Source organism: Magnolia sinica, chromosome 3, assembly GCF_029962835.1.
Source record: "Magnolia sinica isolate HGM2019 chromosome 3, MsV1, whole genome shotgun sequence".
Classification (NCBI taxonomy): domain Eukaryota; kingdom Viridiplantae; phylum Streptophyta; class Magnoliopsida; order Magnoliales; family Magnoliaceae; genus Magnolia; species Magnolia sinica.
The window spans coordinates 105,227,202-105,250,484 of record NC_080575.1 but is presented as its reverse complement, the minus strand read 5'-3'; the positions used below and the strand labels follow the sequence as shown (position 1 = coordinate 105,250,484).

At 38.7% G+C, this 23,283-nt stretch overlaps 1 protein-coding gene across 7 annotated transcripts; it reads left to right on the top strand.

Annotated features, from left to right (window-relative positions):
- Nucleotides 1–8,740: 8,740 nt before the first annotated feature.
- On the top strand, nucleotides 8,741–20,271 carry LOC131240547 (nicotinamide/nicotinic acid mononucleotide adenylyltransferase-like). 7 transcript variants are annotated; one of them, XR_009168798.1, is made up of 6 exons: nucleotides 8,741–8,914; nucleotides 10,606–10,687; nucleotides 14,377–14,603; nucleotides 14,767–14,848; nucleotides 15,708–15,781; nucleotides 19,451–20,271. XR_009168798.1 is itself a non-coding variant. In XM_058238838.1 (3 exons), the coding sequence occupies exons 1-3, from the start codon at nucleotides 14,772–14,774 to the stop codon at nucleotides 19,582–19,584; spliced, it is 285 nt and encodes a 94-aa protein (XP_058094821.1). In that variant the 5' UTR covers nucleotides 14,618–14,771; the 3' UTR covers nucleotides 19,585–20,265. The 7 variants fall into 7 exon arrangements, 1 of the variants encoding a protein (XP_058094821.1); XR_009168799.1 differs by having other exon boundaries at nucleotides 10,601–10,650; nucleotides 19,451–20,270; XR_009168796.1 differs by having other exon boundaries at nucleotides 10,606–10,650; nucleotides 19,451–20,269.
- The last annotated feature ends 3,012 nt before the right edge of the window (nucleotides 20,272–23,283 follow it).

Genomic DNA, 23,283 nt, shown 5'->3' with positions numbered 1-23,283 from the left:
CTGGAGTGTGAAGTCGGAATGATAGTACGTAGTATCGCAGGCTAAGGGATCCACCACAAGAGACTTCTATCCAAGTCAGTCATATACCTAATTTGGATAGTCAGACTCAATATGGTAAACTCCTGATCTCAGGTTAGTCACGCGCCCCAACTAAAATTCTGACCATTGCGAAGGCACACATAACAAATAGCTGCGCACCACCAGCTCGAGTGAATAGTGAATGAATGAATATGCAACGCCTACTCCACAAATCTGTACTGTACATCTCTGGGATCATCACTGGGGTCTAGTACACTCTACAGGCAAATCGCCGCCTACTAACGTGCGACCATGCAAGTGGAAGAGACCTCACTATCCGCCTAACTAGTAGTCAGCCAATATCTACCTGGCACGTCGATAGCGGACCCATTCACGAGCTGGTCAAACTTAGCCTAGCTATGCCTCCTACTCTCGGGCGGGTAAGGCCACACCCCCTCCCAACCGACCATGATATAGTGGGAGATGTGACCTCCCGGTATTTGGTACTCGGGCGCTCATGTATCCACTCGGTCTCGACATTGGGGCATCTCCTGGCCACGGAGGTTTAGGAACACCCACGGACATCGAAAGTACCTAGATGCTCGAACCAAACATTTTCGATGTCCCATCTAGCTATCCACGACATACTTGTGGAGGCTACGGCCTTGATGTGCTAGGATGTATAGTAATCACAACATATAATACAAGATGCATGAGTTATACAATCCAGTCATGGATCAATCCTGCGCATACCGTGCGTTCATGTGAGATAATCTCCGCCTATCAGGGAGTCTTATAACAACCTACCCAAGGACATATGCAATGGTCAACCACATCTCATAACAAACATGCAGATGATGCATATGGGCATATATCATGCTGTTATGCTGTCACATACTCATAAATCGGTATCAATAACCGGCATCGACAACCAACCTTGACAATGTGGACATTTAACCAACATTGTTCCCAAGGAATGACCCACATAGAGCCTAATCATATAGTGGACCCATGACCTCACTCAAGGGCCAAATATACAACACCATGGGCTTCACTCAAGAGCTTAATACACATCACGATGGGCCTCTTACATGGGCCTCATAACATCACAATGGACTCCATCGCCTGACCCTCAAATGCATCAAATGGGCACCATCACATAGACCTTGTATTCATCATATTAGGCCTTAAACACGGGCTGTATATACATCACACAGCCCGAATACACACCATAATGGGCCTCAACTATGGGTCGCATATATATCATATAGGTCTTAACAATTGGCCTTGGTAATCGAAATCGGCCTCGAGAATCGAAATCGGCCTCAACAATCGGAATCGACACTCGAAATCGACCTTAACAATCGGAATCGGCAATCGGTCACGATGATTCGGAATCGGCAATTGGTCACGATAATCAGCCTCAACAATCAACATCGATGAGAATGGGCCTAACAAGGCCCAAGGGAAGGTCACAATGTGGACATTCAACCATCAGTGTCCATCAATGTGGACATTTAACCAACATTGCTCCCAAGGAGTGGCCTACATAGACATCATTATATACATCATGGAAAAGTTACACATCACATTGGGCCTTGAATGCACAACAGGTGGGCCCCGCACCTGGGCCTTAAATACATCACATGGGCCTCATCACACGGGCCTCGAATACACAACAGGTGGGCCCTGCACCTAGGCCTCAAATACATCACATGGGCCTCATCACACGGGTCTTAAATACTAGGACTCATTTATCAAGTGAGCCTCATTACATGGGCCTAACAATACAAACGGGGTGGGCCCCGCCCATGGGCCAAAATACATCATGATGGGCCGTACCATTGGGCTTCGTGTATATCAAATAGGCCACACCAATGGGCCTCATGTATATCAAATCGGGCCCTGCCAATGGGCCTCATATATATCAAATCGGGCCGCGCCAATGGGCCTCATGTATATTAAATCGGGCCGCGCCAATAGGCCTCATGTATATCAAATCGGGCCTAGTCAAATGGGCCGAATAAAATGGGTGAAGTCGAATGGGCCGAGCCCAACTCATCTATTTTTTATTTTTTATTTTTAAGAAACCAATGTAGAGTATTATATAAAATTGAATCATATCAAAAGATCAACTGGACCATAATATATCTAACCGTGGTGATAATGATTTCCACAATTAAATTCCAGTGAGCCCCATCATAGGGTTTATTTCCCATCTAGCCTATTCATAAGGCCACAAAGACCTAGATTTAGAGGGAAAAACAAATATCATATTAGTCTAAAACTCTGTAACCCAATGGGGTTTCCATGGTGGACGTTCCAACTCACTGTTCTCTGTAGTGTGGTCCACCTGATAACTGGATCTGTCTTATTATAATTTTTTAAATCTCAAGCCCTAGGACGAGCTGATCAAATGGATGGACGGTTTGGATGATTCACATACATTAGGGTGGGGCCCACGCACGTGACCCACCTAAGACGGCTCGCTAAAGGAATGGACGGTTTATATGAGGGGTCCACCTAACGGGCTGACATCTGATACGTCAGCCCACCTTATCTCAAAATAGGTGGGTCCCCACGTGGGGCCCACCATACTATATTTTATAATATATATATATATATATATATATATATTATACTATAATATATTATATATAATATAATATATATTATATATATTATATATATCCAGGCCAGTCCAGCGTGGACGTTTGGATGGACAGTGTTGATAAAACGCTGATGGATGGCATGGAAATAAAATACATAGATCAAGGTGGGTCCCATGTGAGGCCCACCATAACTTTTACCTACCGTCCAATCTGTTAATGAGGTCACAGAGACCTGAATGAAAAGGAAAAACAAATTTCATAATGATCACAGAACTTCTGTGACAAAAGGGTTTCAATGGCAGACGCTCAATCCTCACTATTTCCTGCTGTGTGGGCCACCTGAGCTCCTAGTACGGCTGATTTTTGGGGTGGCCCACAGCCAAAAGGAGGCATATCCAATGCATGGCATGGATGTTCACACACATCACGATGGGGCCCATGGCTGGGACCCATGTCCCTGCCTGTCGACAGTGTAGAGGATGTTGTTGCTGTTTTTTTTTTTTTTTTTGAAAACCTGTTTTCTGGAGGTTTTTCGTATGTGGGGCTCGAATCAGATAAATCCACTTTACCCATTGGATTCTACGGCTCAAGACAGTCCAAATGAGCCCAATATTTGATGTATTTTGGTGTATAAAAATATCAAAGTAGACCATAGCGGATTTAAACGGTAAAACTCACTGTTTACAAAGATATGGCCCGCTAGATAATCGAATTGGGTTCATTTTTCAGCTCAATATCTAAAATGATCTGAGGAATGGAATGGACGATGTGGATTAGACCCATACTTTAAGGTGGGGCCTGTATGAGCAGCCCACCCAAAATTTTTTAAATCAAACTGACATTTGGTTTGTTAGCTCATCAGTACACCACACTGACATGTTCACACTTCACTGCGTGGCCATAGGTGGGCCACCAAATAGTTGGTTGTTGTGGATAAGACATACATCAAGGTGGGGTTCATACGAGTGGGCCACATGGCCACATCATCACACAAAAAGAAAATGAAAGAGAGGGAAAGAGAGAGAGAGAGAAAGAGAGAGATTGAGTGATGGAGGGACCCTGGCACTATGGGCCCTCCCTTCCATGATTTATGATATACATCAAGTGGGTCCCATTACATATGGGCCCACCAATTAAAATCAACGGTGGAGATCCTTTCTCCACAAAAATGTAAGGTCTAGATGACCCTATCCATGCAAGGAAAATAAACATCATGATGGGGTCCATGAAGAATGGCCCTATCATGGAATGATCATAAGAATCAAGGTAGGCCATCGGCTACACTTAGGGTCCAAAGTGAGATTCATACCATCAGTCAGTAGGCCTCACTTGGCCATCATAAAAACATGAAATCTAGGCCTATAGAAACACCCACCTTTGATCTTCTTGGACTTCTTCTTCCATCAATGCATCCTAGAGCTCCGGAGGATGCATTTCAACGGTGGAGATGATCTTTGGATGGTGAGATTGGGTGGTGGGGAGGTGGGCCACACCTAGTTCTCTCCTCTCTCTTGGACGTTGGATTTTCATGGGGTTAGCTTGAAATGAATGAATGAGAGAGAGACGAGAGAGGGTGATGTAGAGAGAGAGAGGGATGAGGTGTGAGGTATGATGGTGTAAGGAAGGGATAGGTGGAGAGAGGGAGAATTGACTTTTGGGAAAAAGAGAGAGATGAGTTGCTTGTACTTGACTTGTACTAGTGATAATGTGTACTTTGATTGATTAATGGGACATGTTGTAGAGATTCTCTCAGAATTCGTAATATGCATCGTTTCTTCGGAATGAACGCAGGCCCACATCTCCTGACCCAGGTATCGAATCGGTGCGCGAGTCGCGGTATTGAAACCACCATTGGATCGCAAGATATGGCCCATCATATTGTTGATCAATCTTGTCCACCCAATATCTTTCTCATCTGAAACCCGATCATGGCGAGTGACTGGTTAAATCGAAGTTTGAATATAATAAAATTTGCATTTTTTAATAAATTGAGATTTTGAAAAAAAAAAAAAAAGATTTAAAATTGATAACGATTGAGAAAGATTCAAATTTTGAAAAAGAAAATGAGATTTTAAAAAATATGAGATTTTTGGCAAAAATTAGACATTTTGAAAATGAAAATTGGGAAGTTTTAAAAATAAAATTGTGATTTTTGAAAAAAAGTTCAAAATTTTGAAGAAAATTTGACAATGTTAAAAATGAAGTGATTAAAAAAAATAAAAAAATTTTGATACGTATTGTTGAGGTCAAAATCTGGACCACCCTCCACTCAATGCGGCAAACCCTCGAAGTATCCCGTTCCTGCACAAAAAGGGTGAGCAAAGAAGACCCTAGCTCAGCCGAGGGACCCTCCGATGCCTAAGTCAGGCTAGGGAATCTGGGTCTAAGTTGAATGTAGAGAGAGGATGCGAGATCTTGCATACCTGTAGCAATGGGGTCCATTGGTATTTATACATGTGGTTTAGATGATTCACATCAGTTAATCTCGATATGATTCACTCAATCAACGGGATATTATGATCGCGGAGATATTATCCGCAATCTTTGGATCGCATGGCGTATCGTGTCCTAATTGCGCGTATCTTTGGGCGAGATCGTCGGCCACGTCTGAGTCTAAATCGATCTTTAGACGCGGCGTGCGAAGTACCATTACAGGCTCATCTTCAACCATGGCATGCGATACATCCGTGCCTAAAGTCGGCCTCGGCCTTTGTACACAGCACATACATGTCTTGGCTCGACCTTAGCCTCGACATATGAAGTATTTGTATTCCAACTCGGTCACGAATCGTGCAGACATGAAGCCGAGTTCTAAGTCGGAGCCTGTTGAGAAGTTACAGAGGTCGGAGTTTGCTGATTAATACTGAAAACGAAGATCAGGGCTCGGCTCAATCATTCTCCTTCGGATGAAGACGATGGTTCGAACCGGCAAATCAGGATGGTAGCTCAGAGGCATGACTTAGGAGTTGGCCCCTAATGTAATTCCTCCCTCCGAGGCCTCATCATACGAGTCGTGTACCTCAGGCTGACCCTGATTATCCTTACCCAATTTTCCCCATAACATGTATTTTGAAGATAATTGAAAATTTTAGTAAAAAATTAAAAATTTGCAAGAATAGCTTATAATGACAAGATTTATCTATTTCTATGATAAAACCATTCTAAAGTTGATATGAATGGAACGGTCATATGTATTCATAACGTGTTAAATAGGATATACTACAAAATTCAGCCTACTTCAAACAAATCAGATTAGTCCAAAATACTTTTTAAATGGGAAACGAACAATTTTGTCAAGATTTTGATCAGATTTTGGACAATCTAATCAGTCAACATTGAAGAGTAAATAACTTCATATGTGTAAATTAAATTTCATTCAAATCTGACCATTAGATCGGAAGATATATATGGGCGATCATATTATTGATCAATCTTGTATGCCAAATATCTTTCTCACATGTAGCCTAATCGGGGCGAGTAACTAGTTAAACTATTAATTAGTAAAATAGAATAAATAGATCACACATCTAAAATGGGCTAAATAGTCAGGTCAAATTTGTGACCCAACTTACTGACCTCGTGCAAACCTAAGAATTGATGTTAGTAAGTTTTGTGGGCCCCATCATAATGTGTGTCGAACATCAACACCATGCATTTGATGTGTCCCCTTTAGGTTATGAGATATCTCAAAAATCATCCGTATACGAAACTCAGGTAGGCCATACCATCTAAAATATGTGAAGACATCATAAAATATATAAAAGCACTTAGTGGGGCCCACACGAGTTTTGGATGCGGTTGAAACTTGGTCTAACCCCTCATCCAAGTGGAACACATACAAAGAATGGTTTGGATCTGTGAATCACATTTAGGTGGGCCCAATATATGATTATGAATGTTTTAAGGAGTGAGAAACCCCTCTCAACTATATTATGTAGTGTGGCCCACCCAGGTCGTGGATTGACTTTATTTTTAAGCTCGTGACCCACCCAAGTCATGGATTGACTTTCTCCATACTGTTCCACGCTTTTCTCGGATCATTTTAAGATATTATATAAAAAATGGAGCAGGTCTAAGGATTAAGTGGACGACAGAGTGGGGATTGAATGTCCATCATTAAAAACTTATTGGGAGCCAGAGAAGCTTCAGATGAAGCTGATATCTGTGTTTTCACTTCATCCACATCTATGTGACCTTACGAATAGGTTGGAAGGTAAAAAAACATCACGCTGGCCCTTCGAAAGGTTTAATGGTGGGTGTCATTATCATTGCAACTTCCTTTGGTGTGGTCCACTTGAGCTTCATTTTTTTCCTTGTACATTAAAATAAACTGAGAAAAACAATGAACAGCCTAGATAAAACACTTACATCATGGTGGGCCTCACAGAGCCCTGCCTGGAAAGATTACCAAAGGAAGCGGAATGAGTACCGAGTAGCATACTAACATACTGAGTAAACTCCATGGGTCCCACGGTGCATTCATGCATTTTAATTCATGCATTTTATCTACTTGGTCCATACATTTTAGCAGATAAGTTGAAGTCCACGGTGCATTCATGCCTTTTATCTACTTCGTCCATACATTTTAACAGATAAGTTGAGGTCTTTATCTAAAAAAAGAAGCATATCCAAGGCTCAAATGGACCACACCACTGCAAAGAGTGTGAATTGAACATCTACCATTGAAAATTTTTCATGGGGCCACAAAAGTTTTAGATCAGTTTGATATTTTTGTTTTCACTTCATCCATGTCTCTGTGATATTATGAACAGGTTGGATGACAAATAAACATCACTGTGGGCCACAGAAAGGTTTCAACTGTGGAAATCACTATTCCCACGGTTTCCCGTGGTATGGTCTACTTGAGCTGTAGATATACCTCAATGTTGGGCTCAACCACCAAAATGATTTGAAAACACGGATGGACGGAGTGGATAAGACAAATACATTCACGGTGGGCCCAACTGAGTTTACTCAGTACACAATACCATTTTCATTTGGAACGTGGTTAGGGTCAGCGCCGGCCTAGCGGAAACGGATTGGCTACTGCCCCTGCCACCAGCCAATGGCTGGTGGGCGTTGCTCTTTGGGCTCCACCATGATGTATGTGTTTCATCCATGCCGTTCATATATTTTTAAATATCATTTTATAATACTAAGAAAAAAATTGGATATATCCCAATATCAATTGGACCACATTACAGGAAACAATGTAGAGTGAATTTCGACCATTAAAAACCTTTTTGGGGCCATAAAAGTTTTGGATCAAGATGATATTTTTTTTCCCCTTCATCTGGGCATGTATGACCTAATCAACAGATTGGATGTCAAATAAACAGTACAGTGGGCCTTGGGAGGATTTTAATGGTGGATATCTAATCGCTATTGTTTTCCTGTGGTGTGATCCACCTGAGATTTATATCCATCTCATTTTTTGGATCAAACCCTAAAATGATCTTTAAAAATGGATGAAAGGAATGGATGTAGCAAATACATCACCAACAGAACACCGACCACCAGCCACCAGGCTGGTGTGAGGGGGAGTAGTCAATCCGTTTCCGGCCCTAACCAGTCTCTGTTTCCCTCTCTCACCCTTAGTCGGACGTGGATTTCCTGCGAAAGCCTTTCGCAGGAGGTTCCTGCGCTGGAAACCTAGGTGGGGACCTCTGTGATGTTTGTGAGAAATCCACCCCGTCCCTAAGTTTTTTGACATTATTTTAGGCCATGGGACCAAAAACTATCCGGATCCAATACTCAAGTGGGCCGAAAACGCGAGGATTAAACTTCCACAGTTGAAATATTCATGGAGCCATGGAAGTTTTGAATCAGTCTATCGGTTCATCCCAGCAGGAATACGAACGGTATGGATGGCATGTAAACATCATTGTCGACCCAGGGAGTTGTCAGCAGTAGAAATTTCCCTACCCACATTTTCCTTTAGTGAGGCCCACTTGAGTCTTGGATCCCTCTAATTTTTGGTTTCAAGTACTAGAATGAGCTCAACGGATGGACGGTGTAGATTTCTTACGACCATTACGGTGGGTCCCCACCTAGATTTCCCGCGCAGGAACCTTCCTGCGAAAGGAAATCCGCGTCCCCCTAAGTCCCCCCCCTCTTCCTGTCGATCTCTCTCCCTTCTCTTTCTCTCTTCCTTGCTCGATCTCTCTTCCCACTGTCTCTCTCTATCCCCACCGAAGATTCTGTTGCCAACCGCCCTACCCACGCACGCCATCTCACTCTCTCTGAATCTGTGGTTGAAGGCTCAAATCTCCAGGAACATTGAGGTCTCTCTCTCTCTCTCTCTCTCTCTCTCTCTCTCTCTCTCTCTCTCCCTCTCTCTCTCAATCTCTCTCAATCTCAATACCGATTTAGGGTTTTTCGGATTTTAGGGTGGAATGCCCATTTATGTTTTGTCCATTTAATATCAACTGATTTTGCCCATTTAATAATCTGATTTTGCCCCATTTAATAATCTGTATTATCTCTTTTCATTTGAATAACTGCCGTCTCCTTAACCACAGTTGAGTGATTAAATGGTTTGGATCACTGTTTCAGAGTAGTGGAGCATGTAGTTGAGTGATCCAAACTATTGAAATGATTGGCCCAATTTGGATGCATGCTAGAATCACCAATGCTTCAAGTCTTTGAGATGTGTAATCCATAAAGCAGAAAAATAGTACTGGAAGCCCTACCAGACCTAAAATGTAAAGAAATTGCTTCTTATTTCAGTTTTCAACTAACATATTACAGGTAAAACAATGCATACATTGAAATAAGTCAAACACTAATGAACAATTTCCCCAAATTAAAATGCAGAGCATGTAACAAATATTAGTGCATTTCAAGCTTAAAATAGCGAATTTTTTAGGTTGCAGGAATATTACTGACACGAACACATTTCAAGCTTAAAATGTGCAATTAGTATACTCATCCAATATGGGCTTCAAAGCATGGATAGAATGCAAACAAGTGTAAATGAATTAGCTCCTCAATGAGTTCTCTATATAAAACAAAAATTACACTACTCCAATTGAACATTATACATGTTGTAACACCAACTACCATATGATACTACTAAATTACTAAAAAAAATCATATCAAGTTAACATGAAACAGAGGCTGAGCCCACAAGCATGTGGAATTATCACCATCCACATGCGGCCACACGCTAATATGGAACGTTTGTTTGAGAACCCAATTTTCCATTAGATGAGCCTTGCACAAGAATCTAGTTTTTTTTTTTTTTCCTCTTGAAGTTGGGCACAATATACCACAAAAAAAAAAAAAAAAAGAAAATAGAAAAAAAGAATGGCTAATACAGCTCTTTCGAACATCCATTTGTTTCATACGGTCCACTTGAGGAAGGAAACACTTGATTTTTAAGCCAAAAGTTCTAAAAAGTGTGACCCACTTAATGGAAAGCGTGCATGTGGATGCATTTGGTTGGGCAATGCTTCACACACATGTTAGGAAAACTTACCCACAACTTATGCTTGGTCCAAGAATCAGGTTGGATGAGCAGCTTGATGAGCAGTGGTCATGCATATGTGTAAACTCTCTCATCAATCGCCTGAAACATGCAAGCAGCATCACCTATAAAATCTAGAGAGTACAAATTAAATCTCTGGTTAAAGCCTAAAAATGATGTGCAATTAATCATAGTAAAGTAATTCATCAACAAAATAGAAATACATAAATGCAAAAACTGTAATGATGCACTCATTCAAAAGATGGTCTTGGTTGAATCATTTTTTCAAACAACTAGCATGCAGATTTGTATATTTGACAGACAGCCATAGATAATGCATGCACCAAAAGTAAACTGAAAGAATAGGCACAAGTGTACTGTATACTTCATACATGTTGAGTTCATATTTCTTTTACTACATTCTGTAGACTGTTAGTTTGATGGACTTCTTATGTTATTCAATGTCATGCTCTGAGTTCTGTTTAACTGTTTATGTATGGAGAACAGGTGGTGCTGGTATCTAGTGAGACTGGTCACAGGAAAACAACTCAGGTTACTAGTTCTTTGCTTTGTCTTGTTTATGGTATCTGTAATGAATTCTGCATGAAAAATTAATGCTTGAAAGGATTTGCAAATGGTATACTTACAAATGCACCATGAACTGCCTCCTAATTTAGATTTTAAATGGTTAGACAAATTCTAATCTCGTGGTTGCATATATGTACAATTTTCAGCATGGGTGAATGTGAATGAAAATAAACAACTTATAACACACACACACACTGTGTGTGTATATATATATCAATGGAGGATACCTTGTTTAGGGGGACATGAAATTCTTGTAGCTTATGGTATGGTACCCCAATATTGGTTGTATGTTACTAGTATGTAGTAGATAATACTAGAGTACGTGAAACAAAATTCAAATTGGCCATTTCAGCTCAGCACATCCACTAGGACCTAGGTCCACGTGGCTTGTTTTTTCAAAATATTATACATATACCGTCATTTAATTTCAATTCTCCTGGCTGATTGTTCGACCGTTAAAACACTTTTCTTTCTTACCACTCCATAATATTTGGACTGGTCACTAATCATGTGCTTCATATGTCGGAATGGACCAGTGATTCTTTAATTAATTAATTTTTTTTCCTGACCATCCACACATGTGGCCCACCTAGTATAGACCACCGGCCTTATCCTTGGGGTAGGCCATGCTCATATGGGATAACCCCGATAAGAGGCCTACGTTAATTGGCCATGATAACTTCTTGAAAGTTTATGATTTTTTATTTTCATCCGAGCATTCATAACCATTTATCAGTAACTCATCTATTGGACACATTCGATTTATGCATCATCCTGACTATTCAAATTGTGGGCCCAATTATGGATGGTGAGTACGGTTTCCGTGTGTCTCATCCAAGGTAAATATTGCATGCATTTATGGTAACATTGACTGTCCATACCCTGGGCCCCACCGTGGAGGAGCATAGACATCGCTTGCTGAAATCAGATTGCTGACCATCCAATTGATAGCAAATAACTGGGTGGTTCAGATTGTCTAATCAATGTGGTATATTCTCTATGCTCCATCAACAATGAGCCCTATTAATTTTGGACCATCATTTTTGCATGCCACAAAGGTGAAAATCACTCCAAGACAAGAATCATTGTTTAGCTAAAAAAAATAAAAATTCAAAGTCTCCACATTGGAATCCATCATGCTTGTGGTAAGTATTGCTATTTTTATGTACATGGTTGTGGGGTTTAAAACTCATCATTAATTTGCAAAGGTGTTTTCAATTACAATGTTTTTTCCTTCTTTAAATCACTGTTACCAAATGGATTAGTAATGTGGATGGTGTTAATTGGCTTTTGTGTATGATGTGTACGCTGGATGAGTAGCCACAGTCCACAGGATGGTGGCCAATGGGAGCTTCCATCTTGTCTTTCAAATAATATGGTGTTTTTCTATAGACCATTTCCCAATTACTGTCTGTCAAAATGTCAGATATTGAAAAGCTAGATGGGTGTGCTTATAAGATTTAATAATATCTATGCAATTTTAGGACATTCACAAAGTCTTATGCGGGGATCATTTAACTACTACAGGAATGAAAATGAGCTATTAACAGTCTCACACACCTTATATATGGGTATGAGTTCCTTGTGCATGGTACTCAACAAAATGTTACGAGATGTATGGTTATTCATCTACAATTTTAGATAGTGGCCAAAGGCATCTCTTGCAGTGGTTGAGTTGTCTTGCAAATTAGGGTCTTCTAAACTAATTCTAAAGTGTGTGCTATGTCATTCTAATATAAGAAGATTCTCATAGCGCCGGATCATCCTTCCTAATAATTACAATTGAATTTTTTCACCTCTAAACAATTCTACAACTAATACTTTAGTAGTCATCTTCACATTGCAGAAATATCACCACTTAATTAAAATTGTGTTAATACTTATTAATTAATCTTATATGAGATCTAAAAGGCCATGTACTTGAGGTGGTTGTGTACAATAATCAAGTTTTCAAATTAAGAAGAATGAGATGCTTTTGCAATAACTATTTCTATAAGTCAGTCAAATCATCCTCAGTTCTTCCTCGAACGACAAAACAAAGGCCGAATCGAGCACAAGCTATTTTGTATGAATGCTTGAAAAGTTCAGCAGAAGTTGACAATAGGTAGATTTGGTCTTCCTTTCCAGGCCTGCTTTTCTACTAACTATTATAGAATATAAGCATATCCTATTATAAATTGTGTTGGACCAACTTTCATTTGTGGGTCCATATCCATAATATAAGGCCCTTCATGTTCAGCCGACATCTATAAAAAATCAGACCAATCCAGGCCACACACTACAGGGAACAGTTGTGATGGGGACACCCACTTCTAAATACTTTCAGATATTGTACGAAGATCCTGTGTTTTGTATATGTCATTCAATCCATTCATAAGATGAGCCCCACAAGGATGGACGTTGTCATGAAACTTTAGGTCATTCCAAACTTAGGTGGGCCACACCATGTGATTTTATTGGTTTTAGGCAGGAGTTTACAGGGTGTGGCCTACCTGAGTTTTGGGTTGAGTTGGGTTTTCAGCGCCATGAACGTGATGAGGGCAGACATAATGCATGGCGTGGATGTCAAGAAAAGATCATAGGGCCCACCTTGATGTTTGTGAGAAATCCAGTCCATCCATCTGTTCTTTTTTTTTTTTTTTCAGATCAAGTTGGGATATGAGCCCAAACATGAGGCAGATACAAAACTCAGGTGGGCTGCACAACTGGAAAAGTGAGGATTGATTATCCGCCATTGAAACATACCTTGGGCCACAAGTTTTGAATCAGGGTAATAGTTTTGTATTTTTCAGTTCATACCCGTAGGGAAGGACCTCATGAACGGTTTGACTGGCATATAACCCAAGTAAGGTTTTAACGGCAGGCATTTTTTGGTGCATGTTCCAACACGATTTGGGGAATAGGATGGACGGAGTGGATTTCTCACTAATATCAGTATCGACTGGGCTTGGACTGGATTGACCGGGCTCGGACTTAAATTTCAGGCCTTTTCTAAATCAGACTGGGCTTGGACTTAATCGTCCACAAGCCTATCCAGCTAGCCGGCCGTTGGAGTTTAAAAAATGCAATTTGAAATTTCTTCCACGTCTTACATCAGAGCAAGGAAAGTTTAAGGAGGACGGAAATGTTATTTCACACATTGGCAAAAGTGTTGCTGTCTAGGATGGGCCCCATCTGGTGTTTATTTGAAATTCACCCTGTGTAATTCCACATTAGGCTCAAGGCCCAAAAATCAGCCCCATGAAATAGTGTATGGGACAACACTCACCCTTCGAAACTTCAATAATGAATGGGTATGATATTTGGGCATTAGGTATAAATTTCAGTGTGGTATTTAATGATTGGAGTGGATTTTATGTAATCATCACGGTGGGTCCTGTAAATATCAAGTGTGGACATCTCTCTCCCAATTGTTTTCCTTGGTGTGGCCCACCAAAATCACAGGTCATCTTGAGTTTTTAGCCACCGACATAATGTAGGATTACACATCTAATGGTTGGAGTGGATCTTACATACACATGACAGTGGGTCCTCTAAAAAAATGATGCGCCTCAAAAAGTATTTCCGTGAGTGGTAAGCGTCTCAAGGATATATTTTTATTTTCATATGATTTTTGGAAAGCCAGTCGTAGCTTGGGTGGGCTCCAGAACTTAGGCATGAGGACTAAAATTAAGGCTCATACGTATTCAGGTGGTTCACACGGAGAGAGTTTAGAGGCTTGAGTGTTGGCCTACGTCCCCTCATTTTCTAAGCTCATACCCGCTCCGCGCATCTTCCAAGCTCCGGCCTACACCCGATTCTCTCTCTCTCTCTCTCTCTCTCTCTCACACACACACACACACACACCTTACAAGCTCATCAGATAATTTCCGCTGGCTAAACTGCCGAATTTTCTCAGGGATCCGCTCCTAAAACAGGTCCGCGTCTCTCTCTCTCTCTCTCTCTCTCTCTCTCTCTCTGTGATCTGAAAATGCAAATCGGACCAACCACTCAATGGCAGATTTCCACAACTCCTCGATTTGGTGTTTTTTCTTCATAAATTTTGGTTTTATTGTGATTATAGTTCATTTTCTTTACCAGGAAATATGGAAATACCATTACCAACGGACAAGCTATCTTTCAGAATCATGGATCAAACCATCTCATCGACTGCTCTAAGCAAGTAAGTGATTTTTCTGTCCAAGTTCTTTTTAAGATTGTGTTTGGTTCAGGCAGAGAGAAATGTAGTTCTAAGATTTTTGGGATTTCTTCCCTTGGTAGAATTTCCTGAAAATCACGAGATTTTCCCGTGCAGATGGATACTTAAAATTCTCTTCAAAACCAAAAATTTTTAAAATAGAAAAAACGAGATTATTGATAGAAAGTACCATGTCTGATGCCTGTACAAAAACTCTATCACTTCAATAGACAAGAGCATGGTTCATCCCACTACTCGTAAGACATTCTCATTGAGGTTTTGTTTGGTACTCCTTCAGTTCGGTACTCCCCGCTCTCATTGGCAGTGCAGTTGGAGAAAGGCCCATGAAAATTCTTCCATGTTTTTATCCATGTAAACATGCTTTTATTTGTTTTATATATTTGCTTATTTGAGAGGATGATTTCCCTATTCTTAGTTCTGGTTCAAATGACAAATGGGCTGGGTAGGCCAAGCTTAGCCCAAGTACGCTATGCCAAGTTTGGACTGAGTCTTGAGGTCAGTGGGCTGGACCTGGGTTTATGGCATTGGCTCGATTTGCAATGCAACGACCCAACAATGTGTCATATGATGGAAGAAAATAGAGGAATGAGGGTGATTCAGATCATCACGTGCACTGTTGTATGTTCTCTTAGACATATTAATAGCTTTTCACCTTCTGGCCGGTCCCCATCTTGCACTCAATTTGAGATGATAGTTTTGAAACTGTGGTAGTATGGTTGCAATTTTCTTTTGCAACCAACTTACTCCAAAGTTTATAATTGTTCAATCCAATTCCCTAATGACGTGCTTGCTTGTTGTCTTTCTTCTGTAAAATAAAAACTAGGGAACAGATTTGTGTTGTTTTGGTATTGAGCGGAAGTTTCAATCCTCCTACATATATGCACCTGCGCATGTTTGGTAAGTTGTACTCTGCTATCTGTTAAGCGTATTATTGGTATGTTTGAATTTTCAGTGGAGACCCATATGAGTCAGTTACTCATCATCATTGTTGCTGTCAATCATCATCATCATCATCATCTAGTAGCATCCAATTAACCTGTACGAATTACTTCAGCAGGACATTTTTACTAAAATTGTTTCGTTCATAATTTATGTGTGGTCCTGCAAGTTGTCCCGTATCGGTATCGGTTGGCGTAACAGTGCCCTCCGAAACCGATACGGATACGGGGGCGTAACGGCTCGTAACGGCGCAAATTTTTTTTTTTGCCAAAAAAATATGGATTAAATCCGGAATATTCTAAACACTCCAAATATGCATTCATTTATAAGTTGGAACATGTTTATGGTGGTGTAACGGTCCACTCTTTGGTGAGAAGTTGTTTCGGACTGTCTGATTAATTTTTTAACCAGGTAACTTGAATTTGACTACAAAATTCATATATTTAATTTTTTAAATATGTAATTTATGTACTTAACAACTTGATATCATTTCTCCCAATAGTTCTTTTAAAAAAATGAAATTAAATTCAGGTAGATGGCGTTGCCAATTTGGGGCTGACTTGGAGGACCAATCTATTCTCCAAATCAGCCTCAAATTCATGCCTTTTATTGTCATTATCCCACTTATAAATTGGTGGACATTTTTTAGATAGTGAATCATAAAAAATAAAAATAAATCAAAAGGCCCTATTTAAAAAAATAAAAGTTCACAAATTAACAATTAAAACTATTCAAATAATTTGATTTTGGCATTGTGAGTTGGCAATTGCAGTCCATAATTTAATTGTCAAATTTTAAGTTAATATATGTCTCGTGTACAATTTTTTAAGGCTTGAATTAGGAGGGACTCGGATGTAAAGTGCAACACGTGTCAAAGTTTTTTGGGCCCCACCCGTGATGAATGTGTTACCATCCATTTTGCCAAATAAATTTAGGGCATGAGCCCAAAAATGAGGCACATCCAAAGCTCAGGTGGATTGCACCATAAAAAACAACAATAATTAAACGTTCACCTTTAAAAATTTATTGGGGGCTAGAAAAGTTTTAGATCAAGCTGACATGTGTGTTTTCCCTTCATCCACGTCAATGTGACCCAATTAATAGGTTAGATTAAAAATAAACATTACATTGGACTTTAAGAAAATTTTAATGGTGAGCATTCTATAACCACTATTTCCTATGGTGTGGTCCACCTGAGATTTGGATATTACTAATTTTTTGAATCCTGACCTAAAATGACGTGGCAAAATGGATGGATATTACTAATTTTTTGAATCCTGACCTAAAATGACGTGGCAAAATGGATGGATAAAATATATACGTCATAGTGGGGCCCACTCGGGTCTGATCAGATTGGATGGAAAATAAACGTTACCGTGCACCCTAAGAATTATTTAACCGTGAAAATCATTATCTCTGTTGCTATTTTTGGTGTGGTCCAGATGATCTCTGGATATAATTCATTTTTTGGGTAGTGCTCTAAAATGATCTCTGAAAATAGATGAACGGTGTAGATGTAATAAATACATCACTGTGGAGCCCATATAACTTTGATCTCCTTTGAACCGTTCGTACAACTTGGAGCTCGAGGAGTGTCAACGCTCGCCTTTGCGTGACACGTACCTACAGCAGTCAGCAGCTAGCTGCTGCAAATTTAAAAAAAATGGAGAGGGAAACGAAAAGAAAAAAAGAGGGAAAGAAGAGAGAAAAGAAAAAAAGAGGGAAAGGGGGAAAGAAGAGATTGAGAGAGAGAGAGGGAGAGTGAGCGAGAGAGAGGAAGAAGAAGAAGAAGAACAGGAAGAAGCCGCATCAGGGCGCAGCTGCAGCCGGGCACAGCCGCAGCCGCAGCCGCAGCTACTCGAGAAGAAGAAGAAGAAGAAGAAGAAGAAGAAGAAAGAGAAGAAGAAGAAAAGAAAGGAAAAAACGGTAAGTTTCTTTTTTTTTTTTTTTTTTTCCCAAGGGCACGTAACAGCCGTTACGGGTCCGTAATGGCCCCGTAACAGCCGTTACGGTCACAGAATTCCGTAACGGCCGTTTCGACCCCGTATCACATAACGGGTCCCACCGTTACCGTTACGTATTGGCTGTTACGGCCGATACGTAACCAATTTGGGATACCATGCCTGTAACCTCTGTTTCCACATGTTTTTTATTCTGCATATAATGTTTCTAGCACAAGCTGCACAACTGTTATAAAAGGTGAAATACAGGACAGGGTGTAGGTCTTGATATGGTGGACGTGTTGACATAGAACTTGAAGAAAATATAACATTGAAAAATAGAAAAAATTACGGAGACCAAGCACCTAATAAATAACACATCAAAATATTAAATTACAATTTAAAATCCAGATATGCGATCGAATTTCAAATCTAGAGCTTGAGAAACATTTTTGCAGTAGTCAAACTTATTTCAAAGTATAACTAGCCAAATAACAAAGTGACAAGCATAACAAGCCAGGTTACTTACTAATGTTAAGGCCATATGTAAATTGATTTGAGCCAGTTGATGCAAGATGCCTACATTTCAAGGGAAAATTATAACACAACTACGTTAACATAGCCCATTTGTAGTAAGCAAACCACTAATTAGATGAGAAGCTTCCAGAAGTTCATAAAAACAATCCTTCTTCACAAAAAGTTCCTTTATGGGTGCATCATGCGTTTGAGAAATGCTGAAACCATGAAGTACTCATTTATCCATTTTGAGTTCGCAACAGCGATATAGAGAAGTTTTTGAGATTATTTGAGATGGCTTGGTTGATGCATGTGATGATCAGAAAACGTTCCTAGTTTGGTACTCAGGAATCTAATAATTGAAGAAGATTCTCAAAACATCTGGAAATAGGCATCATTGAAAGAAAGCAAGCTTAGAGACTGTCCTTTATCATTGATGAGATTTGAGACTAAGCATCATCTTGGTTAAACATCTCATGTTGTTAATTAGGAGGAGAAGCAGATGAATTTGCGGTTATTCTAGTTGAAATGGGTGTGTAGAGATCAATTTATTCTTAAACCCTACCATGAGGTACTCTCTTATATGATTCAATGAATGTCCATGTTAATTATTCAAGAAAAAAAATGCTTTTCACAAGCTAAAGCATTGTTTTTCAAATTCCTCAGAGCGGCTATATTTTAAGTTTAGTGAATTTAGCAACAAAAATGTTGTTTTAGATTTCATTTTATTTATTCTTTTATTATTATTATTATTATTATTATTATTATTTTCTTTTGAAAATTTTCAATTAAATCATGATTCATGAATATTGACGTGGATGACCAAACATGCAACAAAGTTTAGAAAAATTGATTTGAAGACTCAATATAGTGATTGTGGCATTGTGCTGGTAACAATTTTTTCAATCCCTTTTTGTTTCTATTATTAGTGTTTTGTGATTCCTAGGTGAGAAATTCATTTGGCAATTGATTCAGGCCCTTATGACTAGATTGATTTGTGAATTGATCTCATGTTTTTATGCTAAAAAACTATAGATGTTTTTTTGAGAATTGTTAGCTATGTCATCATTCATTTTTTGTCTGAACTTGATTGGCAATATGATTTCATATCTTTTGGAAGCTAACACTAATATCCAACATGTATTTAATCAACTTCTCATTTCATGCTTAGAACTGGCAAGAGATAAATTGAATTCGGAAGGTTATTGTGTTATTGGAGGCTACATGTCACCAGTGAATGATGCATACAAGAAAAGGGTATGTAGCTTTTTGTTGTACCTCGTCAATACATACAAATTGGTATAAAAAAAAAAAAAGGTTCAATCGAGAGCCCTAGTTTTAAAGGTAGGCACCTCACACCTCCTGGTGGGGCAGAAGAAAGGCCTTCAAGGCTATTCTTGAGGCAGTGTTTTAAATATCGATGATATCAGCCAATATATCCCACGATATATCTTGTATCCCACCTATGAGATATGAAATGCACAGGTAGTGCCGCTTAGTGTTCGAAGTATTGGTATCACTACAAGTTTCGCTGACCAGGGATACGGAAACAATATCGAAATTACCAATAATATCACTGATAACCGGAAATGTGGAGAAACATGGGAAAAACGGTGGAATTTTTGGCGAAACTTTAGGAGATGTTAAAATGTACATATTTGCATATTTAAAAATAAAAAATTTGCAAACTGAATGCATATATAACAAGTTTCCATTTAATGGGGCCTTAAAAGCATATGATGTTGTAAGAAATCAGTCCAACCATCTCATCCGACCTATTTAACCATACAACCTTCCATCCAAACATCCGTCAATATTGCAAAATATCAACAACACATGATATTTCACCAAGAAATCATCAACAATTGTAATGGAAACGAAAGTTGTGGTCTCAATATCGTGCATGTTGCAATATCAATAATATCGAGATATTATCAATATTATCAATGACAAATTGAACACTACATACAACCATGTGCCCATGAAAAAAATTTAAAAAATATATTTTTTTTCTAATAAATAAAATTTTGATGATATGAATATGTTGCTGATATTATTGAAATATCGTCGACACACTTATGATACAAGCATTACTTAGAATTTACATAATTGAAAATATTGGCGATATTGATGCTTTGGCAATACAAGTGATACCTAAAATTTACATGGTTGAAAATATTGGCGATTACATTAGTGATATTGATATGTTGGCGATACTTAGCAATACGTTGCTAATGCCTGAAATTTCTAATACTACGAGCGTTATCGGTATCGTTACCAGTGTTATCGGTATCGCTGAGATAATATCAGAGATATTTCGATAATATCGAAGATAATTCGAACACTGGTGCCGATATATCCCACCTATTCGATCCAGTGAGTATTTTCAATTTTCGATCCATGTTTTTGTTGTAAATCATGTTAAACCATGGTTACAAATTTATGATACTTAATGTTTTTCATGAAAAATCATGGATTTGGAACTTCGATTTCGAAATTTGGCGGAGATGGGTCAAGTTGTGGAAATTTGAGAAAAATAAAAAATTCTCAATTTCTCACAAATGAGTTGCAATGTTTGTATCCAAATACAAAATCAAACATGTATGTAACTTGATCGAGTGATTCTTCTTTTCCTTTTGAATGTATTGCTTGTGTTTCCATACGTGTCTTCTTACATTTATAAATTATATGAATAAACTTTGAATATACTTGCATCAGTTCAATTGGAAAGCACATATATTAAGACCCCATACAAAGAAAACCCTTATTATCTGTACTTTTTTTTTTTTTTTGTAATGTTTTAATTTCTAAATGTGTTTTGATGTCTTTTTCAACAATCCCTTAAGTTTCATTGAAAAATTTGACCAATTTCCCAAAGTTCCCATGTTTCCCAACAATAGCGATACATTACGCGATACAACCAATATATCCCATGCGATAACTGATATTTATCCGTATCCAGAGGGTGCGATACTTTATGCGATAACGATACTTAAAACAGTGTCTTGAGGTTTAATTACATGAGGCTTAAGCCTCATATAGACAATGCTTATGCCGTAGCCTCAAGGCACATGCCTCACATGAGGCATTTGAGAAAAATCGGCCTTTTCTTCTTCTTTACTTATTTTGTTTCTTTTTGGGACAATTTTACTCTTAGTCTTATGGATGGATGGATGACAATGGATCAGTAAGTTTTCTATTTTTTTACTATTTTTCCTTCTTCCAAATATTCTTTTTTATTTATGTTTTTAAGGCTTTACGTCTCAAGGCTTATACCTTGCGTCATAGGGCTCAACTGCCTCAACTATACCCCACACCTTAAATGACCTTGATTACCGGATAATATGCATATAATGATACATAATTCATTCTTTTGTTATTCCAGGAGAGAATATGAACAGATTTTATCTTAATTTATTTTCATCATCATAGTCATTTTGGAAATATTATGATGATTACTAGGTCTTTCATGAGATACGGGATGCATTCTTTAAGATCCAAAAAATAAAATAAAATAAAAATAAAAATGGTCCCGACAGGGATCATTGATTTGTCAATATGAATTTGAAGCTCTGGTTATTAAACGTGAACTTATAGTGATTGTTTTCTCGAATATCGGTAATTACTCAAGTTTACAAAACTTTATGCTATTAATAAATGGCTCTGGTTCTGATCCCTTGGTATACATTTAGAATTGGGTTTGTCTTGGCACAACACTGTGTTGCTAACAAAATGCCTGAAGTCCATTTTGGATTGTTCCATTATACCGTCTGATCTGACAAAATAATTATAGATTTTGGGTAAAATCCACATGTTCTTCATCTACATGGTTGAAGGATCTGCATTACTCAATGAAGTCATAAGCAATGTGAGTTGTGTTGTATCAAATGCAGGCTGTGGGTTGGTCTGGCAGCGGGCGGGCATGGGCCAGGCAAACTATTTTGAATAGGCCTGGTCTGGTTGGCCCTGCCCTAGACCAGTTCAAAATCCAGGCCTGAACCAGCCCCAGACCTGCCGGTCATCAACCACAAGAAGATTTTGACACACACACATTCTAAATCAGTTAGGTGTTGGGCAATACATGATTCTCATGTAGGTTTTAGGCGTCAAAGTCCAAAATGCATAGGTTTTGATTATTTCTTTTTCTTGAGTAATGAGAGTTTTATTTGTTAAATTCATTTCAGTATCCTAAGTTTCGTGTAAATCTCCATCTATGTGTTTATCAAACATTAAATAGATGGAGATATTAGCTATGAAGTTTGCAATAGGGTTGAAAGAATAATCTTTCTCTAGCTTCATTGAAGAGAGAAAAAGGTATATTCAAAATGCGGTTATCACAATGACGAAGCTAACCTTCAATACAACAAATGAATAAACTACTCTTAAATAGACAAATGACTAAACTATCCTTATAGACAATGTCACATAACAAGCTTTTGGCTCATCATCTCTGCAGAAAATTATTAGATGAAGGGTTGATTTGTCAATTGAGCTTATGGATGGTTTAGAAATGCTCGATACTCCTAACAAGGTGGTGTTTAGGAGGGTGTGGAACAGATACAAAAGAGTTTTCTTTGTCCGGTCCTTCTACAGATTCTTGATAGTTGGAGTGAGTTGTTGAGTTAGGGAAGGATGTGAAATAATGAGAAGAAGATCACCGTCTTCCTCAAGTAGGCAAAACCTTGAATTTGCAAGGTAATTCGAAGGATTCTTAGCACGATTAGGATTATTTTCTAAAAAAGACCAAAATCCTAAAACTCAAAAATAAAGAGATATGACAAGAATAGAAATTGCTAACAATAATAATTTTTTCCTAAAATCATAATTATGAACTGGAATCAGTGTTCGCATTGTCGACGAAATGTCGATAATATCGCCGATAATATCGGTGTCACTAGTCTAGCGACACCGAAACCCCCATTTTTCGTTTCTCTTTGGATTATCAGCGAAATATCGGCGATATCTTCGATAATCTTTGATTTTTTCCGACAAAATAGGTAAAAA

Excerpts from the sequence above, each read along its gene's own strand:
- LOC131240547 (XM_058238838.1), top strand. The coding sequence starts at position 14,772 with ATGGAAATACCATTACCAACGGACAAGCTATCTTTCAGAATCATGGAT. Across the intron at positions 14,849-15,707 it reads TCATCGACTGCTCTAAGCAA|GGAACAGATTTGTGTTGTTT; the intron begins GTAAGTGATTTT and ends AATAAAAACTAG. Across the intron at positions 15,782-19,450 it reads TATGCACCTGCGCATGTTTG|AACTGGCAAGAGATAAATTG; the intron begins GTAAGTTGTACT and ends TTTCATGCTTAG.